This window comes from Phaseolus vulgaris, chromosome 1 (genome assembly GCF_000499845.2).
Source record: "Phaseolus vulgaris cultivar G19833 chromosome 1, P. vulgaris v2.0, whole genome shotgun sequence".
Lineage (NCBI taxonomy): Eukaryota > Viridiplantae > Streptophyta > Magnoliopsida > Fabales > Fabaceae > Phaseolus > Phaseolus vulgaris.
This window is the reverse complement of record NC_023759.2, coordinates 49,446,008-49,467,876: the sequence shown is the minus strand read 5'-3', so window position 1 is coordinate 49,467,876 and position 21,869 is coordinate 49,446,008. Positions and strand designations below refer to the sequence as shown.

At 28.8% G+C, this 21,869-nt stretch overlaps 2 protein-coding genes across 3 annotated transcripts; both read left to right on the top strand.

Annotated features, from left to right (window-relative positions):
* The first annotated feature begins 13,462 nt into the window (after positions 1-13,462).
* On the top strand, positions 13,463-15,750 carry LOC137815066 (chlorophyll a-b binding protein CP29.3, chloroplastic). The gene is made up of 2 exons (XM_068618097.1): positions 13,463-14,141; positions 15,228-15,750. Exons 1-2 carry the CDS (start codon positions 13,629-13,631, stop codon positions 15,546-15,548), a joined length of 834 nt encoding a protein of 277 aa, XP_068474198.1. The 5' UTR covers positions 13,463-13,628; the 3' UTR covers positions 15,549-15,750.
* A 1,827-nt stretch (positions 15,751-17,577) lies between these two features.
* On the top strand, positions 17,578-20,427 carry LOC137815068 (protein yippee-like). Of its 2 annotated transcripts, XM_068618098.1 has the most exons (6): positions 17,578-17,714; positions 17,793-17,892; positions 19,330-19,373; positions 19,805-19,913; positions 19,999-20,054; positions 20,158-20,427. In XM_068618098.1, the coding sequence occupies exons 2-6, from the start codon at positions 17,797-17,799 to the stop codon at positions 20,240-20,242; spliced, it is 390 nt and encodes a 129-aa protein (XP_068474199.1). In that variant the 5' UTR covers positions 17,578-17,714; positions 17,793-17,796; the 3' UTR covers positions 20,243-20,427. The 2 variants fall into 2 exon arrangements, with proteins under 2 accessions (XP_068474199.1, XP_068474200.1); XM_068618099.1 differs by lacking the exons at positions 17,578-17,714; positions 19,999-20,054 and having other exon boundaries at positions 17,721-17,892; positions 19,805-19,946; positions 20,129-20,427.
* The last annotated feature ends 1,442 nt before the right edge of the window (positions 20,428-21,869 follow it).

The window sequence follows — 21,869 nt, the reverse complement described above, 5'->3', positions numbered from 1 at the left end:
ATAACATTTTCTTTTTATGTTCTCATCTAACATATAATTATCATATATTTAAACAATCAAGCTAACATTTTTAAAAGATTTCAATATAAATTTTAATTTTATTTTAAACAAGTTACAAACATCTCAAATTTTATTATTATTTTTTTTAATATACTAAATAATTAAGTGTTTATAAATAACTATTCATGCGAGAAATTCAATATACATACAGAAACACTTAATTATGCTTTTAGAAGACATGCTGAATTTGACTCAAAAATATGCACATGTCATATGATCTTATATGTGTTCTCTCTTCACATAGCTACATGAACACAAGAACTAAGTTCTTTCATATGACAATATAAACTTATATGATATGTCATATCAATTGATTCTGAAATTGCGTACTCGGTCATATAAACTTCCATTGAGTCTCACCACTTGATAATTTTTATTTATATGATTTCAATATACCAGAAGTCAGTATATCTCCTTCTAAATAAATCTCTAATTGAATGCTTATCTTAAACAATCTAGACAACATTATTTTCTTTCTTAAAAGTATTGTCTTAATCACACTTCCACATAACTCAGTTCATATCACACATTACTATATCATTCAATCACATAAAAATCTCGATTTTAAAATAATTAGAAAATATAAAAATCACATAATTACATTCATGACAAATATTTTCACCAAACGACCAACCCTCAAGCTGGAACTAAATTTGTCCAGTGAGTATGACTGGTCTAACGGTTAATGCTCTCGGATTTTTAATTCCTTGAATTTTGATCAACAAGAACATTGTTCACTCAGTGACCAAACCATTGGGACTAATTCGCCAACCAGGAATGGCTCGTCCAAGAACCAAGGTTTTCAGGTTTTCTAATTTATAATTTTTGTCCAACGAGTCTCCATAATCTACACAGATTTGCAGAATTCTTAATTTAATCATAGTGACTCAAACTCGTCATTTATAGCATTTTCTACTTGTTTTTGAAAACTTATTATTCTGGTTTGAATCACTAACTCCAAGTTTGGAGTTATACTATCTTACTCAGAAACATACATCAATAATCAAACAACCATCATTTTCTTAAATATGTCATAAATCAATTTATACATATACACCACCCATGAAGAATCACACATTTTATCAACCGATTAAATTATACTTTCACATTCGTAACCAACCATCAAAAGATGCTCAATCGATTCTAAACACTTAGCAATTTTCTAGTATCTACTAATTCAAGTAACAATTTGGTCCACGGGACAAAACAATCCTATTAGACAACATGGGACATGTGATTATACCACTTTCACATCCAATTCATCTAATTTAGGATGTTATTGATAGATAAAATTATATTCGTTTACCTAAATATAAGCCCTAACTCCAAAAGACACAAAGATGACTTAACCTCCACTATAGAATCATGATCAACAATAAAATCACATCACTAGAATCCTAAACTAATAAAGATTAATCATAAAGTCAAACACATCACATGCAATTTACATGTATCTTCTACGTACACAGAACGACACAAAACAGACTCAAAGCAAAAATGAGTAAAATTGAATGTACTTTAATAAAAAAATTGATTAGACAACTTTGTTTTATTTAGTTTTAGAAATCCATAAGTGATCTCTAATTATCAATCAAATTAAGGATGGGATCAAAATTATAAATAAAATAAAATAAAATAAACCACTTCTCAAAATAAATGGTGGTCATTAAAATAAAACATAAATAAAAATAAAAATTATATAAACTTATTTTTAAATAATAAAATATTTAAATATCATTTTAATTATATATTTTATATCTTTACGTGAAACAACGATCATTATCATCAATGTGTGATAAATTTTTTCTAAAGACACACATAATTAAAATGATAAAATGAAAATAATCAATATAACCGATTATTGCGGTTGTATTTGGCAATTAATTTACAATTTTACTTTAATTAATATTATAATGAATGTAAGCATTTTTTTATGTTTAGAAATTAATTTGTTATGAATTATTGCCTAACACGTAAGTAGAGAAAATAAGTAAACAGATTTGGTAATTTTAATAATTAAACTGATGGAATTATAATTACTTGTAATGTACTATCATAGTATTTATTCATGATAATATACAGTTAACTTAAATGCATATTAAATATAATAAAAGCACACACGAGTAACAAAACCTGAAAATTTGAATTAAGCAGTTAGAACACAATTAGCATTAATAATATAAAATATTTGTTCTAAATAGAAAAATAATTAAATAATAAGTAATTGAGCATGCTTTTATTTTAGGAAATTAATTATGAAGCTGTTTTAATTGACATTAACGATAAATATTAACTACATAACTTAAATAGAGAAAATAAGTAAACATATTTGGTGATTTCAATATGAAAAAATGGTCAAAAAAATTTACAAATAAGTTAAAAATTGTTTTCTATAATTTAATCACCACAATTTATGCAGATGAAAGTAATAAAATTGGTCCGTAAGATTTAAGTTTGTAAAAGTATTTTACAATTTTATTGAGAAGACAAAATTCCAGTTAGAGTAGTTAATCTTTTATGTATAGAAAATGCTAAAGCGTCGATCCACTTATATTTGAACACTTCCTAATTTTATATAAGTATTATTTTTTTATCTAATTATAGATTATTCAGTATTAATCAAGATTTTTATAAATTTTGTTTTTCTGCTGTAATTTAAAATAATTACGAGATATTATTTTGTTTTGAAGTGTGAACGATTGTAAGTCATGTATTAATTTGAATTTTATTTTTTATTTATGCAAGTTATATTTTTTTATACGTATTTGACAAACTTTAAATACTTTAAAAAAAATTACAATGGGTTTCAGAATCTAGTTACTAGTTAAACATAATGGACTATTTAAAGACGTATGTTTTGACTTATAATTAAATATATTTGACCATAATTGACTATTTTAAGCAATAATAAATCAAATGAAGTTTGATTCAAATGCCAATTTAGCATGTAATTAATTATAACTATAAATAATTATTTTTTATATTAATTAAAAAAGAAAATAATTTGCATAAAAAATAATCGAATCTAACAAATTTTACACGATTATAAATCATTTATATTAGTTTTTAATAACTCTCCAAAAGTAGAAAGTTGTTTTTTTTCATAAAATTTTACTTACCCCTCCCTCCTCACCTCATGTTTACACTGTTTTTTACTAATTTGCAAAAATATTATTAGTATTGAATCATTGTAATTTTCATTTATATTTATAATCTTATATTTAAAATAGTAAAATAGTCTTAGATTATAGTTATTTTTTATTATGAGAATTTGTTTTACGAGAAACACATGTCACAATGTTAAAATCTAGTAAACACAATAATTTGTTGTTGACTTATAATATCAACTCTCCTTTTGATAGATGAGGATGAATTTGTTCAAAGAAGAATGTTATGGTTTCGACCATATATCTCACAATTTGTTCAACAATTTGTTAGTGATGCACCTAAGGGTCATGTATAAACTGACAGACCTTGTTCATCGAGTAGAAGAGCTCAAGTCTAATGAATAAAATGTATTGAAGAACACCTACAACAAACCTATGGTGTGTAGGATCGTAAGAGGTTCAAAAGAATATTGTTGAAGATGAGAGGAGGAGATCATAGGCGTGGGTTGAGGTTTTGAATGCAACATGTTGTATTTGTGTAGAAGATCCCGTATATGAACTTGAGAGAGATGCATACTACCATTTGAAGTACATGAAACTTGTATTCCCAAAAAATGATGAAGATAACTTAAATCTTTCAAAGTAAAACATGAGTATAAGTTTATTTACTTCGAACAAAGAGAAACCAGTGATTATAATATCATAAACATATATAAAAACTATTATAATATATGAATAGGCAATACAAAAAATTATTCATTTACATACTGATTATTACATACGGATATAAATCCGTATGTAAATTGACGTTATATATAAATATTTACATACGAATTTAACTCAATAATTAAATAATCATTATATATAGAAAAATCCGTATATAAAATAAAAAAAAATTACATACTAATATACAATAAAAATCTTAAAAACACAAATAAAAAATATATATAATATACAATTGACCACTCAAAGATAACGTATCATCAATATGCCTAACAACAATAAAAGATGAATAGATTGTGAGAAAATAATTAATTCTTGAAAATCTGATTTAATATATAAAGATTGATGAAATTAATTTTGTCCATATAACAAATGAAATAGTAAAGAATTGTAGAGCTTAGCATGTTCTGAAAATATTTAAAAACTAAAAAAGGTTATTGGGGATAATGGGTTTGTCGAGTGGGCATATGGGTTGATCGATGTCCCTTTACAAGGGTCCATGCCTTTGTCTTTTTTTGTTACAAAGGGAACATGTGGTTCAACCAACACATTATCAACACACATCACCTCCTATGATTGCCATAATGCACATCATTATACTCTTCTTTATCCCATTAATTAATTAATCATAATAATAATCTTCAAGACACTTCCTACAATACGGTTCATCATATGGATAATTTATATTTAAAAAACAGAACATTTTTTTTTAATTTCTTAAAACTTTATTGATTTTAGAAAAAAAGGTGATACCCCACACACTTTAATGAAAACACATTTGTTCACGTTTTCTTTTGTAACAAATTACTTTTTGAAGCATCTTAGGGTTATTTTAATTTAGTTTATGGAGGAAGAACATTCTTAGCATATTGCATGGTTGAAGAATAGGGAATATAGAATGTAGTAGTAGGTACGTTAGTGGTTTTGAGACAGATTAATTACTTTCTCAGTTTAAATATCTGTAATAAAATGACGATTCCTAAAGTTTCAACAAGGTATTATAATATCTGTATCATCTTTTATATTTATGCGGATAATAGTTTTATTTTGTTATCTAGTAATATTTATATATTTGTATTGGTTATTTATATTTTACTTAAAACAAATCAATAAAAAAACTATTAGTTGAAAAGGTTTATACAACTAACTGTGAAACTTCTTTTTAAATTTCAAAAACTTTGAATAATCCAAATATAATATTAAATAAATTCAAATGTTACTTTAAACAGATAGCCCATAACACATTACAATACAATTTCTAAAACTAATACATGACATGACACGATAATTAAAACAATTTCAATGATGAAAGGGAAAAGTAATGAAATTAAGAAGTTCATTTATTGGGTTTTTAAAGCATGGGGTTATTTTTTATTTTTTTTTTACCAAAATGGAATCCCTTTAAAAAAATTACAAATTTAGATAAATTTAGATAAGTTGTGCCAATTCGGCACGACTTCATATGCACAAATCGTTTCAATTAGGCACGACTTCTACCTTGTTATACTGAAGTCGTGTCAACTTGGCACGACTTCTACCTTCTAAACAAATTATGACGTGGTAGAAGTCGTGCCAACTTGGCACGACTTCAGTATGACAGGGCAGGAAGTCGTGCCAAGTTGGCACGACTTCAATATGACAGGGCAGAAGTCGTGCCAAGTTGGCACAACTTTAATATGACAAGGTAAAAGTCGTGCCTAATTGGAAAGATTTGTGCATATAAAGTAGTGTCGAATTGACACGACTTGCCTAAATTTGTAATTTTTTTAAACCGACCTCATTCTAGTAAAAAGAGAAAAAAAATAACCCCATCATGATCAAAAACCAACACTTGTTACTTTAACATTTTCTAGAGTAGTTCTTTTGTAATCCACTAATAATGATTTCTCATCCTTTATACTTATTTATATATATATATAATTAATTAATTGTTTTAAGGGTATTTTAACATGTTTTTCTGTTATGAAGATGTTTTTCTGTTATGAAGACGTGTTTTGTGCTTCAATATAAATGAGAAATAAATTGAAAAGTGATAATAAAACTTATTTTATATCTAAGGTTGAATTTAATTAGTTGTTTATTGAAGGTATGCATTGATGTGCGTGGGGTAATGTAATTTTAAACGTTTTAAGTTCAAGGATGAGAATATTAATTATTGGCGATAAATAAATACAGTAAAATTACACATGCTTTGACTTTTGGGCTGGAAATAAGGATGGTGAACTTAGTGGCAGAAGGTGACAAATAGAAGTTAAAAGAATTTCTTCCTAACTAATCCAAATATTTCTTTCTTCCTATCTTCCTTTTTCTCTTTCAATTTCAAAGTCATATTCTCTTATTTAATTTTTTTCATAAACTAATTTTACTGTATGCAAAATAACATTTCATTTTTCTTCTTCTTATTTTTATCTTCTATGAGGGCTTATTGAGAAACTTGTCAAAAACATTAAGTTATTTGGTGTAAGACCTGAATTTGTTCTTTTTATTATTGTTTTATTAATATCAAAAAAGAAAAATGAATATTTATTTTTAAACTATAATATATTGTATTTTTTTTTCTCTCCACAAAGTCAAAGACTAATTTTACTTGTGAAACTATAAGACATTTTAATAAAGATGAAAATAAATTTAATTTAGTTAAATCATTAATTTTTTCTATATATTTTTTTAAATTTTATATTCTAAAATTTATTTTTAATATTCATAATCTACTTATTTGTTTTTTAATAAATATTTTAATTTTTGAATAAAATAATAAAAAAGGAGTTTAGTTTGTTAAAAAAAACAAGATGAATATGATTTATTAAAAACATGGAACAGTTAGTATTTATTTTAAAACTAAAAAGATAGAGTATTATTTTATTAAATAAAAAAGAGATAGTTTATTTACAAATTAAAAAGAGTATAAATTTTATAATATCAGAAAAAATAATTGCGATTTTCTTTCTTTATATTCATATAATATCGAGGTTATAATAAATTTAATCATAATTTTTTTTAAAATTTTTTTTCATACTTTTGTCTATTTGATATTATCTAACTTAATTGAATCTAACTAAATATGTGAATTTGAGTCAAAATAAAAAAAAAGTAATAATACCAAGTCAAGTAAATTTGAGTTCTACTTTCATTTCCCATTTAATCCAACTCATATTTCCTTCTAATTTTAGGATATGATATCTTTCGTAATTCTATCTATTATTCATATTTTTTTATGTCATCTTCATCCTCAAATCTTTATAGACAAAAGAATTAATTAATATATGTAACTGAACGTATAATTATTGATGTATATGTAATTTTCTAATTGTTTCAAGTCTCATTTTTCAAATGTTAATGTTTGAATTGATCAGAAATTAGTGTATTATTGTAATTTGTTCTTATATATTTAAGTTTTAATGGGTAATGAATGTCAAAGTTTAAGGGATTTCATTCTTTACACAGATCGATTTAATTACAAAGCTGGAATTTACCTCATTTTAATGAGGTAAGATTATAGAATTCACAATTTTTTTAAAAAAATTAAAAAATACGACGAGACAAGGATGTCACATAGTGAAAACAAAGATTGTCCCTGGTGAGCAAACATGGTCACGTGTCCACTTTCCCACGAATGGCTATAGTACGTGTCAGTCCTCGCACGTGTACCCTAGTTTTCTTTTCAATCTTTATATTGAATTATTGTGGTGCCACTTCTTATATATGTTTCAGGAATAATAATAATCTACGTATAATCTCCGTATACCATCTTCACATGCCTGCAATTACCCAAGCATTTTGCTACTGCCATGCCACGTGTTACTGTCACTAAATATCCATTACTTTTTTTTTACCTTTTCTTTCTATTCTTTCTTGTTACTCTTTTCCTTATGGTGTAATTGTAACCTTTTTTTTTATATATTTTTTTATTTTTTCAGATAAAAAAAAATATGTATTGTTTCATTTCAGGCACCATTCAACAATGCCAGGTTAACACTTCTCTTGGTAGAGGAATTCGTACCTGAAGTACTACTATTAGCAGTGCCAAAAAATCATACAGGGACATGAAGTGATTTGTAAACTTTTCAGCTACTTTACACTTTTGTATTTCTCATTTATCTTGGACCATCCATCTCTATTTTAGATTTATTTTATGAAGTGTTAATTTAATTTTTATTATGAATTTGATATATTATTTTGAATTAAATATGTTTTTTTGTTTTTTTGTATTATTTAAACTTTAGACTTGAAAGCTAAAACAGAACAACGATTGCAAAGTAGTTTAGCCTTGAAAGCAAAGAAATTGAGTTTGCGTAAAGCTAAAACAGAACAATAAACAGAGGAACCAAAAACATCTACATCTTCGAAAAATATTAGCTTTTGTAATCTTAAATAAAGACCAATAGTTATTGGAAGACTTTCTGGTTAAACCAGTGATAATTAGATTAGCTGATTCACATTAATTGCGGGGTAATTTAGTGTTAATAGAACATTGGAAGAATTGAAAAATTGTTGGTCTCTAATGATTCTTGAATATTGAGAAGGCTAAACGAATAATAAAGTTGGTTATGAATTTAGAAAGAAAGTGATTAAAAGTTGAAAAGACTTAAAGTACGTGGTTACAGTTTAGCAGTGATGATGTTCTGAGTTGCAAAGATAAATGGGGGAACAGAGACTAAAATGAAAAAGTAGTAATAGTTGTAGTTTTATGGTATCCTAATATGCCATTCACATCTCTCACTATCATATCTCTGTAATGCCACTGTCATGTCCTCTCCATTTCTACTTTTCCTTTTCTTCTTTTCAAACCAATTCTCAATAATCAATCCTATTCTAACAAAACATTAAGCCCATCCAAATGCTACTCCAATTTACGTACGTTTTCAAAGAGCTCACTTTCACTCTTCTACTTCTCAAATTTTCGCTACAAATTTATTTTAATAATTGTTGTTAAGGAATTTAGAGAAATCCTTCCCATAGAAAAATTTATTCTTTCATAGATCGATATATTTCTTCCATCTATTTTTTTTGACTTTATCAAATTAATTTCCTTTATTCATCTATTTTAGTTAATTTTTCAATTTTGTTCTCCCACGAGACAATACTGGCAGAAAATGCTTCAATCCTCAAGTAAGTATTTAATGTTCGGTGTAAGCAATAAATACATAACAATGACGTATATTTTTCTTGAACATTATAAGTATTTATATGCTTATAATGAGTCCATAACTATTGAGATAGACTAACATTTGAATCATGATTAAATATGTATTATCTAATTTTGTCGTACGGTTTAGACATGTAATCTTCTTTTGATCTTAATACTTTTGAATATGTCGGTTAGTCATAACCGAATATGAAAGTGACTAGATCTCCTGATATAAATAAATTTATTTATTTTATTCAATAACTCAATAAATCATTAATTAAATTTAATTAGGGATTTATGTTGATTATCAAAATCGAATGATTAAAAAAATTATCGCTGATCTTAACAAAAACTATCTAAAAATATTTTTTTTTATAGCACGACAACAACACTTATAATAGTAAAACAAAAAATTAATAGACAGTTAATATTTTTATTATATAGTTGGTTGAGCTAATGTTTCAAATTATAAACTTGCCACTTAATCCAAATCTATTTGAACATATTAAAAAGTATAATTAAACCCAATAATTTAACCTAATTTACTAAAATGTAATTTGATTTGAGTTAATTTCGCATATTAATTGCAATTCAGTTACGCTCGTGTAATAAAAAAAGACTGAGAATAGATAAATAACATAGTATAATACTATTTTTTTTTATAATATTGACACTTTATTTTTACTGTCTGCTATTTTTTTATTTATGTTGGGGTGTTAACAATATTATTTTAATATTTTCAGTTTTGTTACTTCGATTAGTCAATAAATGAAATCCACCTGGTAAATTTTAGATTTAAATAAAAAGGAGAAAAAATGGAATTTTTAAAATTTTTGTGAATTCTATAATTTAACTTCTCACGCTCTTCTCATCAAATCACTTGAAACAAATGACTACCATGCACTCAAATACCCTCTTTTCCATCTTCATAAACAGTAATATCAGGATACAAATACAGAAAAAGAGAGAATGCAACATGTTTTCGTATGAAAGAGAATTCATAGAACTTGTATATGTTATTTTGTTTCTCTCTACTCGCTTCTTTTCTTTCTCCTGATTAACTATTTCACTCTATCTTTTTCTGTTCTCATTCATTCACCTTAAGTTCTAATTAAGTTCTCATTTTCTTTGCATGTTCGGTCAGAAGAACAAAATCTCAAGTAAGCATTTAGTACACAATGAAATTAATACACAATGATGTAAATTTTTTTTAAAAGTTATGACTATTTATATATTTATGATAGATAGATACATTATTATTATTATTTGGTGATATTAAGGTTTGAATCATGTTTAAAAACATGTTATTTAATATTTTCATATTGTTTAAATTCGCTAATCTTCTTGTCATAATGCATTTTAAATATATGAATCGGTCAAAACCAGAAACTTATGAGTTTCGAAACCCCGTACATAACAGGCAAAAAAAATATTAACATTTGTTTTTGTTAATCAGAAATATTTATATAAATTCTTGGTATAAATATAATTTATAAAAGATTAAGAATGATACCCAGCAAAGTAATGATAAATAAAAAGAACACAGAATATGGTTGTGAAGTAGATGGGAGGTTTAATTATTTGTGATGGATGATGATGGCAATTTTTGGGATTAATTAGTTGAGTGTGAAGTAAGCATTATTGTAGATGATGTAGCCGAAAACGATGAACAGCAAGAAAGAGTAACCTGGGAGTATTAGTAACAGTTTGGAAGTGACATTGGGAATGATTAATGTGGAGGAAAAATTGTAGGTGAAATCATGATTAGCAGCAAACAAACACAGCTGCAAAATGATAGTGTTGAATGTGTAGCCATTGTGGGAGGTATTCATTTCTAATTCCTGTTTTGACTTTTTTTCTTAATGCACAGATTATGGCCCCATCTACTCCACTTAGGCATGGCCCTTGCAACCTTTCTGCCCATCAACATTCTTCACTTTCCAGTGACACTCTCCGACACCCAACACGTGTACAATCATCACTCTCAAATATTTTATAACATAAACATCACTCACCACAGTTTTCTGTTCATCAATCAAGATCTCTACATGTGAATTCTGAAACAATAGTAATCACTGTTCATGCATGTGTATTTTGCTGAGTTATGAACCTATAAGAATGCATGACACATGTTAGAGTGAGAGTGAGTTAAGCTGAGGTAAAGGCTTTTTACCTCATGTTTGTGTGTGAGTAAAACATAACATTTACTTTTCTGTTTAAGCGTCACTCTTCCTTTTGCCATGTTACCTTCTATAGTTAAATTTTACAGTAAAATGTTGTTGGTTCCTTAAAGTTAAATGCGTGAACGTGGTTAAATAATTAGTCTATTAAAGAAGTAAAATAATATTGCACTGATAATTTATGCTTGTTATTATAAAATTCATCTCTCATTATTAAATCAATATTTGGTTTTGGTCATCACTTAAAATTGTCGTAAGCATGAAATATAATTATCAGATATTAATTGGGGATTCTTTTAATATAAATATGATGATGTTTTAGATTTAATTTGATAGCGTGCAAAACTTTAAAGACCAACTTGAAAATATTTGTGATTTTGCCCTTGGTGGTGGGGGGCATGCACTAGTGCATATAGATTCTCAACTTCATGGGCTTCATTTTAAATTCTGATATTTGGGCTTCATGGACCAAGAGTGATCAGATTTTGTCCAAAAATCTGAGTTCAGAGTCCATTAAGCTTTGCTTGTGTTACCTTGTTACGTCAACATGGGTGGGAAGAAAAGAGTACCCACAAAAGAACCACCCATATAGACAACAGACTATAGCAAATGCATTATGCATATGCAACATTAACATGAATGCAATGCAACTTACATGATACAACTACATAATTCTGATCGGTATTTGGGATTTTTGAGGCGATTTTATTAGGTTTTAAACTTTGATATACTTTTGTTTGAAGTTTGTTTTGACAACTTTTACTTATGTTCTCAGTACAAGAAAACAAGGATTTAGAATGGATAAAAAATAGACGCAACAGACTAAAAATGAACGCTTATGCATCGAATTTTCGTTAATCACAGTTGAACTGAGATATATATTTATATGTTAGGTGATAGTTTATGTTTATATTTATATGATAGGTGTTAGTTTCTTTATAGGTGTGAGATTTTTAGGCGTGACATGTTTATTTTTCGTTCTTTGTATAAGAATTTGATCACCGTTAAAAAGTGTTTCTTAACATAAAAGTCTCTAGTTATACCAAAATTTATGAAGTTGGCCATAGATATAACTTGTATCCTAAGTTTATAGACACATTGATCCGGTCTTTGAGAGGCAAATCCTTGTACATCCTTTTGTCTTTGTCGGAAGCCTTTACTGATACATCCAATATCACCTAGGAATTCACGTTAAATATATTTTATATACATTTTTCTCTTTCACACTCTGATGTGTTTTTTAAGAAAAAAATCATTGCGGCTTATTCATCACCATAATCCAAAAGAAACGAGAAGCAAGCCAACAATTTGAAGCTATTTCTCCACACAGCATTCTTGTTCTTTACAACTTGCTGATGTGTATAACAAAGCTTTATCTCTTACTATTTTTCAAACCATTTGTTCCGAGCTGGGATTTATAGTGTTCATTTCTGTTTATTGTATTCTTTTGTTACGTTTTTTGTTTACTGTACAACTGCTTATTTTGCTTCTTTACGTATATAAACAGTCATGATTCTATATGTAACATACAAATTTATAGCATATTATTCCATTTCTTATTGTTACTTTTTGTTACTCTGCGTGTTAAAACAACGTGGTTGATATTTCCTGCATAAGCATAAGCTAGATACACCGAATCTTATAGCGTAAGCAGTGTACCATTTGGGTTAATATTCAATTACTTAATTCGATAGCCCTGGGAAAATTATTTAAGCATTAATCTCGAGTTTAAATTATGAGTATGCAAGTAATGTTGATAATATTATTATAAGCACCCAACTTTCTCTGGCCAGAGCAACATGATGTTTCACTATATGAATTTTGCAGTCACAAATGAGAACTTATTAGAGGGTCTTCACACTCCACTACTATGTGCATGTTTGGGAATGTGTTTTGAACACAGTATTCATAATAACATCTAAGAATAGTGCAAAAGCTAAAGTACTGAAAATTCACATCACAAAAACTCATTGTACGATGTTCTACACATGACATACACAAACTATAGGTAAAAATTTGGTTGCGATCATAGATACATGATGATTTCAGATTATTTCACGTACGGATCATACTAAACCAAGTATTAGTTTTTTTATTTGGCAAGTAGAAAATAAGGAATAATTGCCAGACATAAAAAAAATCAAGAGAAACCAACAAGATGTGAATGTAAAAAAATGGTGTTTTTCCATTAGGACCACAAAATAAATGTGAAGCAGCAATCAACCAACCATCCAAGAACACCCATGCAGATAAGGCTGAGAGATAAGCCACATTTTATGCTCACACACTAACTCCTCACTGCATCATCACAAAACTTACCCCACACTGAAAAACCTTACTTAACCATATTCATTTATAAACATCCCTTTCCCACACTTTTTCCACCCATAAACAACACCTTCATACCTCACTACTCTTCCAAACTCCGACATGGCCGCCATCGCCGCCACCACATCATACCTCTTCGGCACCCAGCTCTACACCCCGACAACCTTAAACACCGGAAGATTCCACGCGCTCTTCAACTTCGGCACCAAGAAGACGCCGCCGCCGCCAAAGAAAAAGGAAGTGAAAGTGAAACCCGTCTCCGGCGATCGGCTGGTGTGGTTCCCGAAGGCGGATCCGCCGGAGTGGCTCGACGGAAGCATGATCGGCGACCGCGGGTTCGACCCGTTCGGATTTGCAAGGCCCGCGGAGTACCTGCAGTTCGACCTGGACTCGCTGGACCAGAACCTCGCGAAGAACCTCGCTGGCGACGTGATAGGAACAAGGGTGGAGGTCGCAGAGGTCAAACCGACGCCGTTTCAGCCCTACACGGAGGTTTTCGGGATTCAGAGGTTCCGCGAGTGCGAAGTCATTCACGGAAGGTGGGCAATGCTGGGTGCACTCGGTGCTTTGGCCGTTGAGGCTCTCACCGGAGTCGCATGGCAAGACGCCGGAAAGGTACCGTTTTAGTGTCTCTTTCCTTGAACTGATTATGCTTTTCAATACCCTTTTGCTTTCTGTTTTGGATTTCGCCATTTTTTAGAAACTTGGCGTCATTTTTTAACAGCCAAAGTTATCAAACACTTGGTGTTTGCGAACTTTGATTACTCTTTTGCTTGATTTTACATTTTGATTTGTTTGATTCTCCTTTGGTTAACGACATAGTGGTAGGATATCTGCGTGTGGAAACTTGGATGCTGAACTTTTTTGACAAGACCATAGAATTTGCATGGAGATGTTGATTCTTTTATTTTATTTTGTGGGATGATGGTGTTTCTGTTTTGTTGTATTGTGGTGTATGAGTTTCAGACAACGTAGCATGGCCCCTTGTCAGTGACCGCGTAATACCGTACTAACATACCTTGGACGTGTCTTATTGTTATCCACTGACACTATAGTGCGACCAGATATTTTCAACAAATCATTATAATATTTTACAAAATTTATTTAATACACTAAAATTGTTAAAGCAAATTACACTCTCATTCAACAAAATTAATATAGTAATAACTAATGTTTTTTCAATAAAAATGATATCGTAGGTTAAAATTGTTGATTTTATAATGTACAAAATAAAATTCTTTAATAAAGAAAATATATTTTTCATGACATTATCTTTCTTATTTCTTTTCATTATTAATTATTTTATTTCCCTCACTCTTTTGTTGTTTATTTTTATATTATAATGTTTTCTATAAAATTTGTGTAATGAGATTATATAGCTGAAGGACGAAGACCCTTGTGGCCGTGAAGGATGAAAATAAAGCTTCACATGATTACTTGATTTGTCGTATGTATAATAATGTTTTTTTTGTAGGTTCTCATCCTTAAACGAACAAAACGACACACAAGTCCCAGACATTTAGTTAAAATAAACTTGCATTGATTTTGTGAGAATAATATCAACACGCAACGATAAAAAGACTGATAAATATTTTAGATGTATGGATCTGTTATGAAATTGTTCTTGGTCGTTATTAGGTATATTAAAAATGTTGTGTAAAAATGATTGAGTTACGTGAAGAGTGTGTAATTGTTTACTAGGTAGAGCTGGTGGAAGGATCATCTTACTTGGGACTTCCACTTCCATTTTCATTGAGCACACTGATATGGATCGAGGTGATAGTGATAGGATACATAGAGTTTCAAAGAAATGCAGAACTTGACCCAGAGAAAAGGTTGTACCCAGGAGGCAAGTTCTTTGATCCTCTGGGTTTGGCCGTCGACCCTGATGAAAAAGCCAGACTTCAACTTGCAGAGATCAAGCATTCCCGGTTGGCCATGCTCGTCTTCCTCATCTTTGCCATTCAAGCTGCTGTAACAGGAAAAGGCCCTATCAGTTTTATTGCTACCTTCAACAAGTGACCTATATATATAACATAACTTTACTATATATGAAAATTTTCCATTATCCTCTAATATTTATTTTTTACACCTAAAATATGAAAACTGTTACCTATAATGGACGTATTTTATGTATGTTTGTATCTGTTGTATGTTTTTGAATGATTTTCAAAATTACATTAGTCATCAAAATTACAAAATTAAAAAAGTTGGGTTTTACTAATGTCCGGTTGGAATGTGACTCTGTCTTTGTTTGTATTGTGTTTATTGGTAGGACAAATGTTCCTTGGAAGCTTCGTAATCGATGAAATATTTGTCTTAATTATTGTGGAAAAATCAAGTTTAGAGTTACTCATATTTTTCATGAATGGAATGCATGTGCTGAAAAGTTGGCTAATTTAAGATTTATTCATAAGAGAATCCTCTCATTGGTATAATAGGTTTCCATCTAGTCTGTTCTTAGGATTTTTTATTAATAGGTATAGTCTACCTATGCATCGTTTTTGTTAACATATGAGTTTTGATCTCGTCTCCCATATTTTTTGTATTTTTTTTAATAATATTTTTTTTCTTCATGTGATGACAAAGGATTGTTGTTACTTGATGTGTTAGCCTAGGTGAGATGTCAAGTAGCTTAATAATATTTAACACGAAAGCTTTTTATAAAAAAATACATTTTTTTAAGCTATTCACACTAAATTAGAAATGAATAATTAAGACCTACCTGATTGTTTTTTAAAAAAGGGGATGTTTCTTATGATTTATTGCTTAAAATTATTCATCTAATAGGTACAAGGTACCAACAGAAAAAGTATTAGCATTGTTATTGTGAGATATCCAACTATAACTTAGTTTACACGAAAATAGGAATCTTCAATTGAGTATATTTAGTCAATCACGTAATCACTTTCCATAATCCAGAGATAAAGAAGATTTTACATTATTTTAAAATATCAACTTTTATTTATTTAAGTTTAACTTTGATAATAATAAAAATTGTTAACTTTTATTTATTTATAAGTTTAATTTTGATAGTTAATTATTTTAGTTATAAATTTAACTATTGAAATATATACTTGGTATCCTTTTGTACTGAATTTTACAATTAAAAGGTATTTTGTTATCTTGTAAAAAAGTGGGAAAAAACTCACATTTCTAAATTAGTTCATACTTATTGTCATTTTTCATTAATTCACAGTATAAATTTTTCATAATGGCATTATTTAATAATTAAACCCTTTAGTTAAAACCTAATCTTAATTTTATCCATCATAACTCACATTTCATTACGACAGTTTTAATTAAAAAAAATTAAATATACATTTCAATCACATTTAATTTTCTAAATCCAAACCAGTCCAAACATTTTAAAAATAAAACTTGAATGACCACCTAACCACTTTCAACGGACCAATTTCAATTTCAATTTAAATGTAAATGGTGTAACGCCTTTTGGAAATATTAACATACCTAACCTCTTTCAATTTCTAAATTTAATATTTATCTTATACTTATATATAAAAATATTTTTCATTATAGTTATTTTTTTATTGTATTATTTTAGATATTTCAGTTATTTTTTTATTTTTTAAATATTTATCATTATTATAATTAGTAAAACTATTTTTTTTATTTTTAATATTAATATACTATCATCTCCTAAAAAATTAGTTATTAACTTTAAATTTTTTAAAATATGAAATAGTTTATTAAACGTGAAACGAAATAGTTGATTAAACGTTTATCGACCTGAAATATATATATTCTTTTCATATTTTTATTTCTCTTAACAAGTATAATTTTTATCTCTTCTTCTTGATATTTGATTTAATTGTTATCCCTTTTTATTATTTATTATTTATTTTTTTGAAATATAAATATAAATATAAATATAAATATAATAATAAAAATAAAAATAAAAAATATAAATAGAGAATATTCTATCAAATTGATAATCACTATGAGAGTGAATCAACCATTTTATATTATTCATAAACGGTTGAAAATAAAATAAAATATAGCAACCAACAAATGAGCAACCTTATGCCTTGTGGCCTTTCACAAAATATGAAAATACAAACTTTAAAAAAACATAATAAATACAAATACACATTAGTATCTCACTTTTGAGGCCATAATATTATTTTATCTTTTGCAATCTATATTGTAGCAATTGTCACAACACAGGTAAATAATCTTCAACCATTATTCTCCTCTTCTTCTTGTTCCTTTTTCTCCTTTATCTCAATTGTCTTTACTGTGCAGACTAATGGGGAGATTGTTTGTGGTGAATCTGGAAGGGAAGATCTATAGCTGCAAACACTGTCATACCCATCTTGCTCTTTACGATGACATCTACTCAAAGGTTCCATCTTTATCCATTCCCCTCTTTTCTCTCCTCTATAGCTTTTCTGGGTATAACATTTTCAATCCCCTTCTTCATTCATCTGTTCAAAAATCAAATGGATCTTCATGCTGTGTGATGTTTTTCTGTTTCCTTCATTGGCTATTGCTTTGCCAAATTTCATTTTTGACTTAACCAGAGTCGGTTTGTTAAATAATAATCCACCCCTCAAGTTAACCACCACCAGACATTTTAATAACTTCGTGATTCTGATAAACCATAGCCATTTTTACAACATTTTAAACCTTTAGTCACAAGCACAATCGATAGTTGTATTCAATTACTCTTAACTGCTTATGAGATAAAATTAATCATGTGTACACGTGTAGTTAGGTGTCTTGGGTGGAGATGAGGATCTTGTTACTCTTTGTTAAAGGATATGTAGATTTTTGTTCTTTTTACCCTATTGTTTTCTTAAAGCGCTCCTCCTATAACAATCTTTGAAATGGTTATTTCTTCTTATGCCATGCTTTTGGTGGTTTTAGACTGTTTATTTAGCAACTTATGCCCCCCTGAAGCCATGGGGATCTTGATTATGATTTGTGTGTTTATAATTTTTTGTAGTAAATGAACCGAAGTGACTAGAGAGGTGTGGTGTTTCTCTCTTATCTACTTCTGAACCATAATACATTGATACTTGCTGTGTTTTTTCTGATTTTTTTTTTATGAAAATGGTGGAGAAGAAAGCAGATAAATTTCTGGATCTCTTTGTATGGAGAAATGATGAATGCCTTTAGATATTTTACCTTCTGCTGAGACGAGACATGGTTATTTCACAGGGAAACTGTAGAAAGCCATTTTGAATCCGATTTCTTTGAAATTTTGTTGCCAATAAATGTGATAGAGTTTTAGGCCTCCTTGCCACTTTTCAAAGAGTATTCCTACTTGTAACATTGCTCTTCTTCTCCATTAGAATTTGCACTGTATTTATGATTGTTGGAGAAAACTGATTGCATTGAGTAACTTGTGTAGCATTTTAATAATCAGGTATAGGTTGTGTTCACTCAAGTTTCCTGTTTACTGACTAGAACAAGGGAGACCTCAATCGGCTTTCACATCTTCAAATGTTGCAACCTGTTACCTCTAGTGTATTTAGTTATGTTTAGGCAGACTTTGGTTCCATTTGCATAGATGCATCTTCAAGTTTTGTTACCTGCATTTATAAGTGATATCAGATATAACTCTGTTTCTGTCAGTTCATAAGTGCCACTTATCTAGGCACCTAATAGATGTCATATGAAGTGCTACCTTTCAAATGCTGCTAGAGTTTAGTTTCTCCGAAATTTGATATTTTCATTTTTTTTGTGTGATTTTATTGCTAGGACCCCAATTCTGAATTGAGTTTTTTTTCATAAGAACAAATTATATGACTATCATTTTTTCCTTTGTTATATTCAGACATTCCACTGCAGACATGGGAAAGCTTATCTCTTCAATAAGGTGTAAGTTATCCTTGCTTTGGGCATCTTATCACTGTGTAATACTTCGAAACAAAAATAAACATTCGCTTGTTGTATCAAGACAATCATCCATCAGTAGAGAGAATATTGATATTTTGTATGTCCAAGAACTTGTTTGAAGATATACATCACTGTCCACTGGTAAATTCTCTTGTGTACATTTAACATATGTTAATCAAATTGGAAATCATACAATTGTATGTGAATCACAACTGCGTGACAAAAACATTGCATTACTGCAATCAGTTTTGTGAACTGTTCGGTTATTGTGTGTAGCATGTGTAAGAAAACTGGCAACCATAACAGTTAAGTTATTCATGACCACTTGGCTCTTGGACCTTTAAAGTAGTCACATTATAATATTGCAGTTGGTTCTTTTCTTAGATACAGTTTAAACTTTTATTCTCTGTCAGTGTGAATGTTTCTATTGGCGAAATGGAGGACAGACAGATGATGACTGGGTTACATACCGTGGCCGACATTTTCTGTGTGGGTTGTGGATCGATCGTGGGTTGGCAATATGTAAGATTATGAACCACTGCTTCAAACATCATGGTATTTTGCCTGTGTTTATGTAGTTCTTAGTTACTCAAATGATGTTTTTCAGGAAACTGCCTATGAAAAAAGCCAGAAGTACAAGGAAGGAAAATCCGTCCTTGAACGGTTAGTAGAAATGTTGTGAGAAAACATTGATGATAATATAATGAAAGTGAAGTCCTCTTTTAGTGTTTATGCAGTGGTTTAGATAATCTCTATTATTGAGCAGGTACAAAGTTTCAGGTCCGGATGGAAGCAATTATTGGATCAGTCATGAGCCACATGTTGGTGGAAGTGATGCAGATGATGCTTAGATCCTACCATTCACAATTGTACATTCCTCAACCCTGTGTTGTGCAATGAGTTTAGATTTATGTAGGAAATTTCACAAAAACAACACATTGCCAAATTCTGTTGTCAATAACGTTATTTAAGTACATCTCATTGTTGGTTTAATGCTTTCTTTTAAGAGAAATAACTGATTCAAACTTCTATTGAATCCCGTTTTTTCAATTTAGAAAGTCTTTCAAGTGCCCTGATTATGACTGTCACTAAATAGAATGTATTGAAATAAAAGACTGCTGAAAAAATATGTATAACTAAAATTTTGTTGGTTGAACTCGCTTTAGTTTCTTCTTGAAACAGATTTTCATAATAAAATATGTTTGAATATATATTGAGGGTGTGTAAAGACAAAATTCTCTCTTGCTGTAGACATACCCTTCTCATCGTTGCCAACCCCCTAGTCCCTGGGATGTGTCGTATATTCATGAAAGAAACGTTCTCGGTATCTACTTCAAAAAAAATAAAATTGAATTGTCAAATTTGGAAGATAGCTTTTTATTGAATAATTCATAAGCTCTTTTTTCAGAAATAAAAATTAACTTCTGAATTGCAGAATCCAATTTTTTTTTTTTTTTTTTTTAAAAAATTACTTTTGGACCGCACAATTCTAAAACTTTTTTTTCATGAAAAAGATGATTTACGGATTGTTTGAATCTGGAAGTTAGTTTCGAATTTGAAAGCCTATTCCACGTTATACAATACATAAATCATTTTTCATAAATAGAGTTTTTAAATATGCGCAATTAAAATGTTAATTTTTACATAAAAATAGAACTTCAAAATTGTATAATCCAAAACATAATATTGGTTTCAAATTATATATTTTCAAGTTCTGATTTGCACAATACAATAGGTTTTTAAATGCCCAATCCAAAAAAAACTTTAAAAAGAATGACAAAGTGGGAATTTTAATATTTTTTTGGGATGCAAAAAAAAGTATAAGGGTGAAAAAAAGAAATTTGCTTTATTTATTTGTTATAAGTGTTTTTTATAATCTTGTTGGATTTGTATAAATGTTTGTTCTGTTCCAAAAGAAATTACTTTGGGTTTTATCTTTTAGCACTCCATAGTTTCTTCTCGCACTTGGTGTGTGAGAAGTTCAAATTGTTATTAGATTGCATAATCTAAAATTTAGATATGTATTTTTTATTATGCAATATAAAAACGTATTTTAGATTATAATCTAGAATATATTTTCGGATCTAGAATATGTTTTTTGCAATCTAAAAATATATTTTTGGATTAAAAAATGCAATGAACAGAGGAAAGATAAAAAATGGGGAAAATGAAGTAAATTGATTTTTTTACAGACAATACCCAAACCCTGCCTGCTAACTGGAAAAAAAAAAATACTATTCGTTCCAGAAACAGAATTCATGACAAAATATATTTCTCAAACTAAATTTAGATCGTGCATAGATTAAATGTCCTTTTTGAAGAAACTAATATTAAAGAGATTAATTTTACATAATAATTTATACAAATTATTTTATACATAATAAAAGAATTTTCGTCTTTTTTTCTTCTTTTTTGTTACATTATAAAATATAATCCTTAACTAATGCACTGGAAAAGAAAATACCATTGAACTCCGTC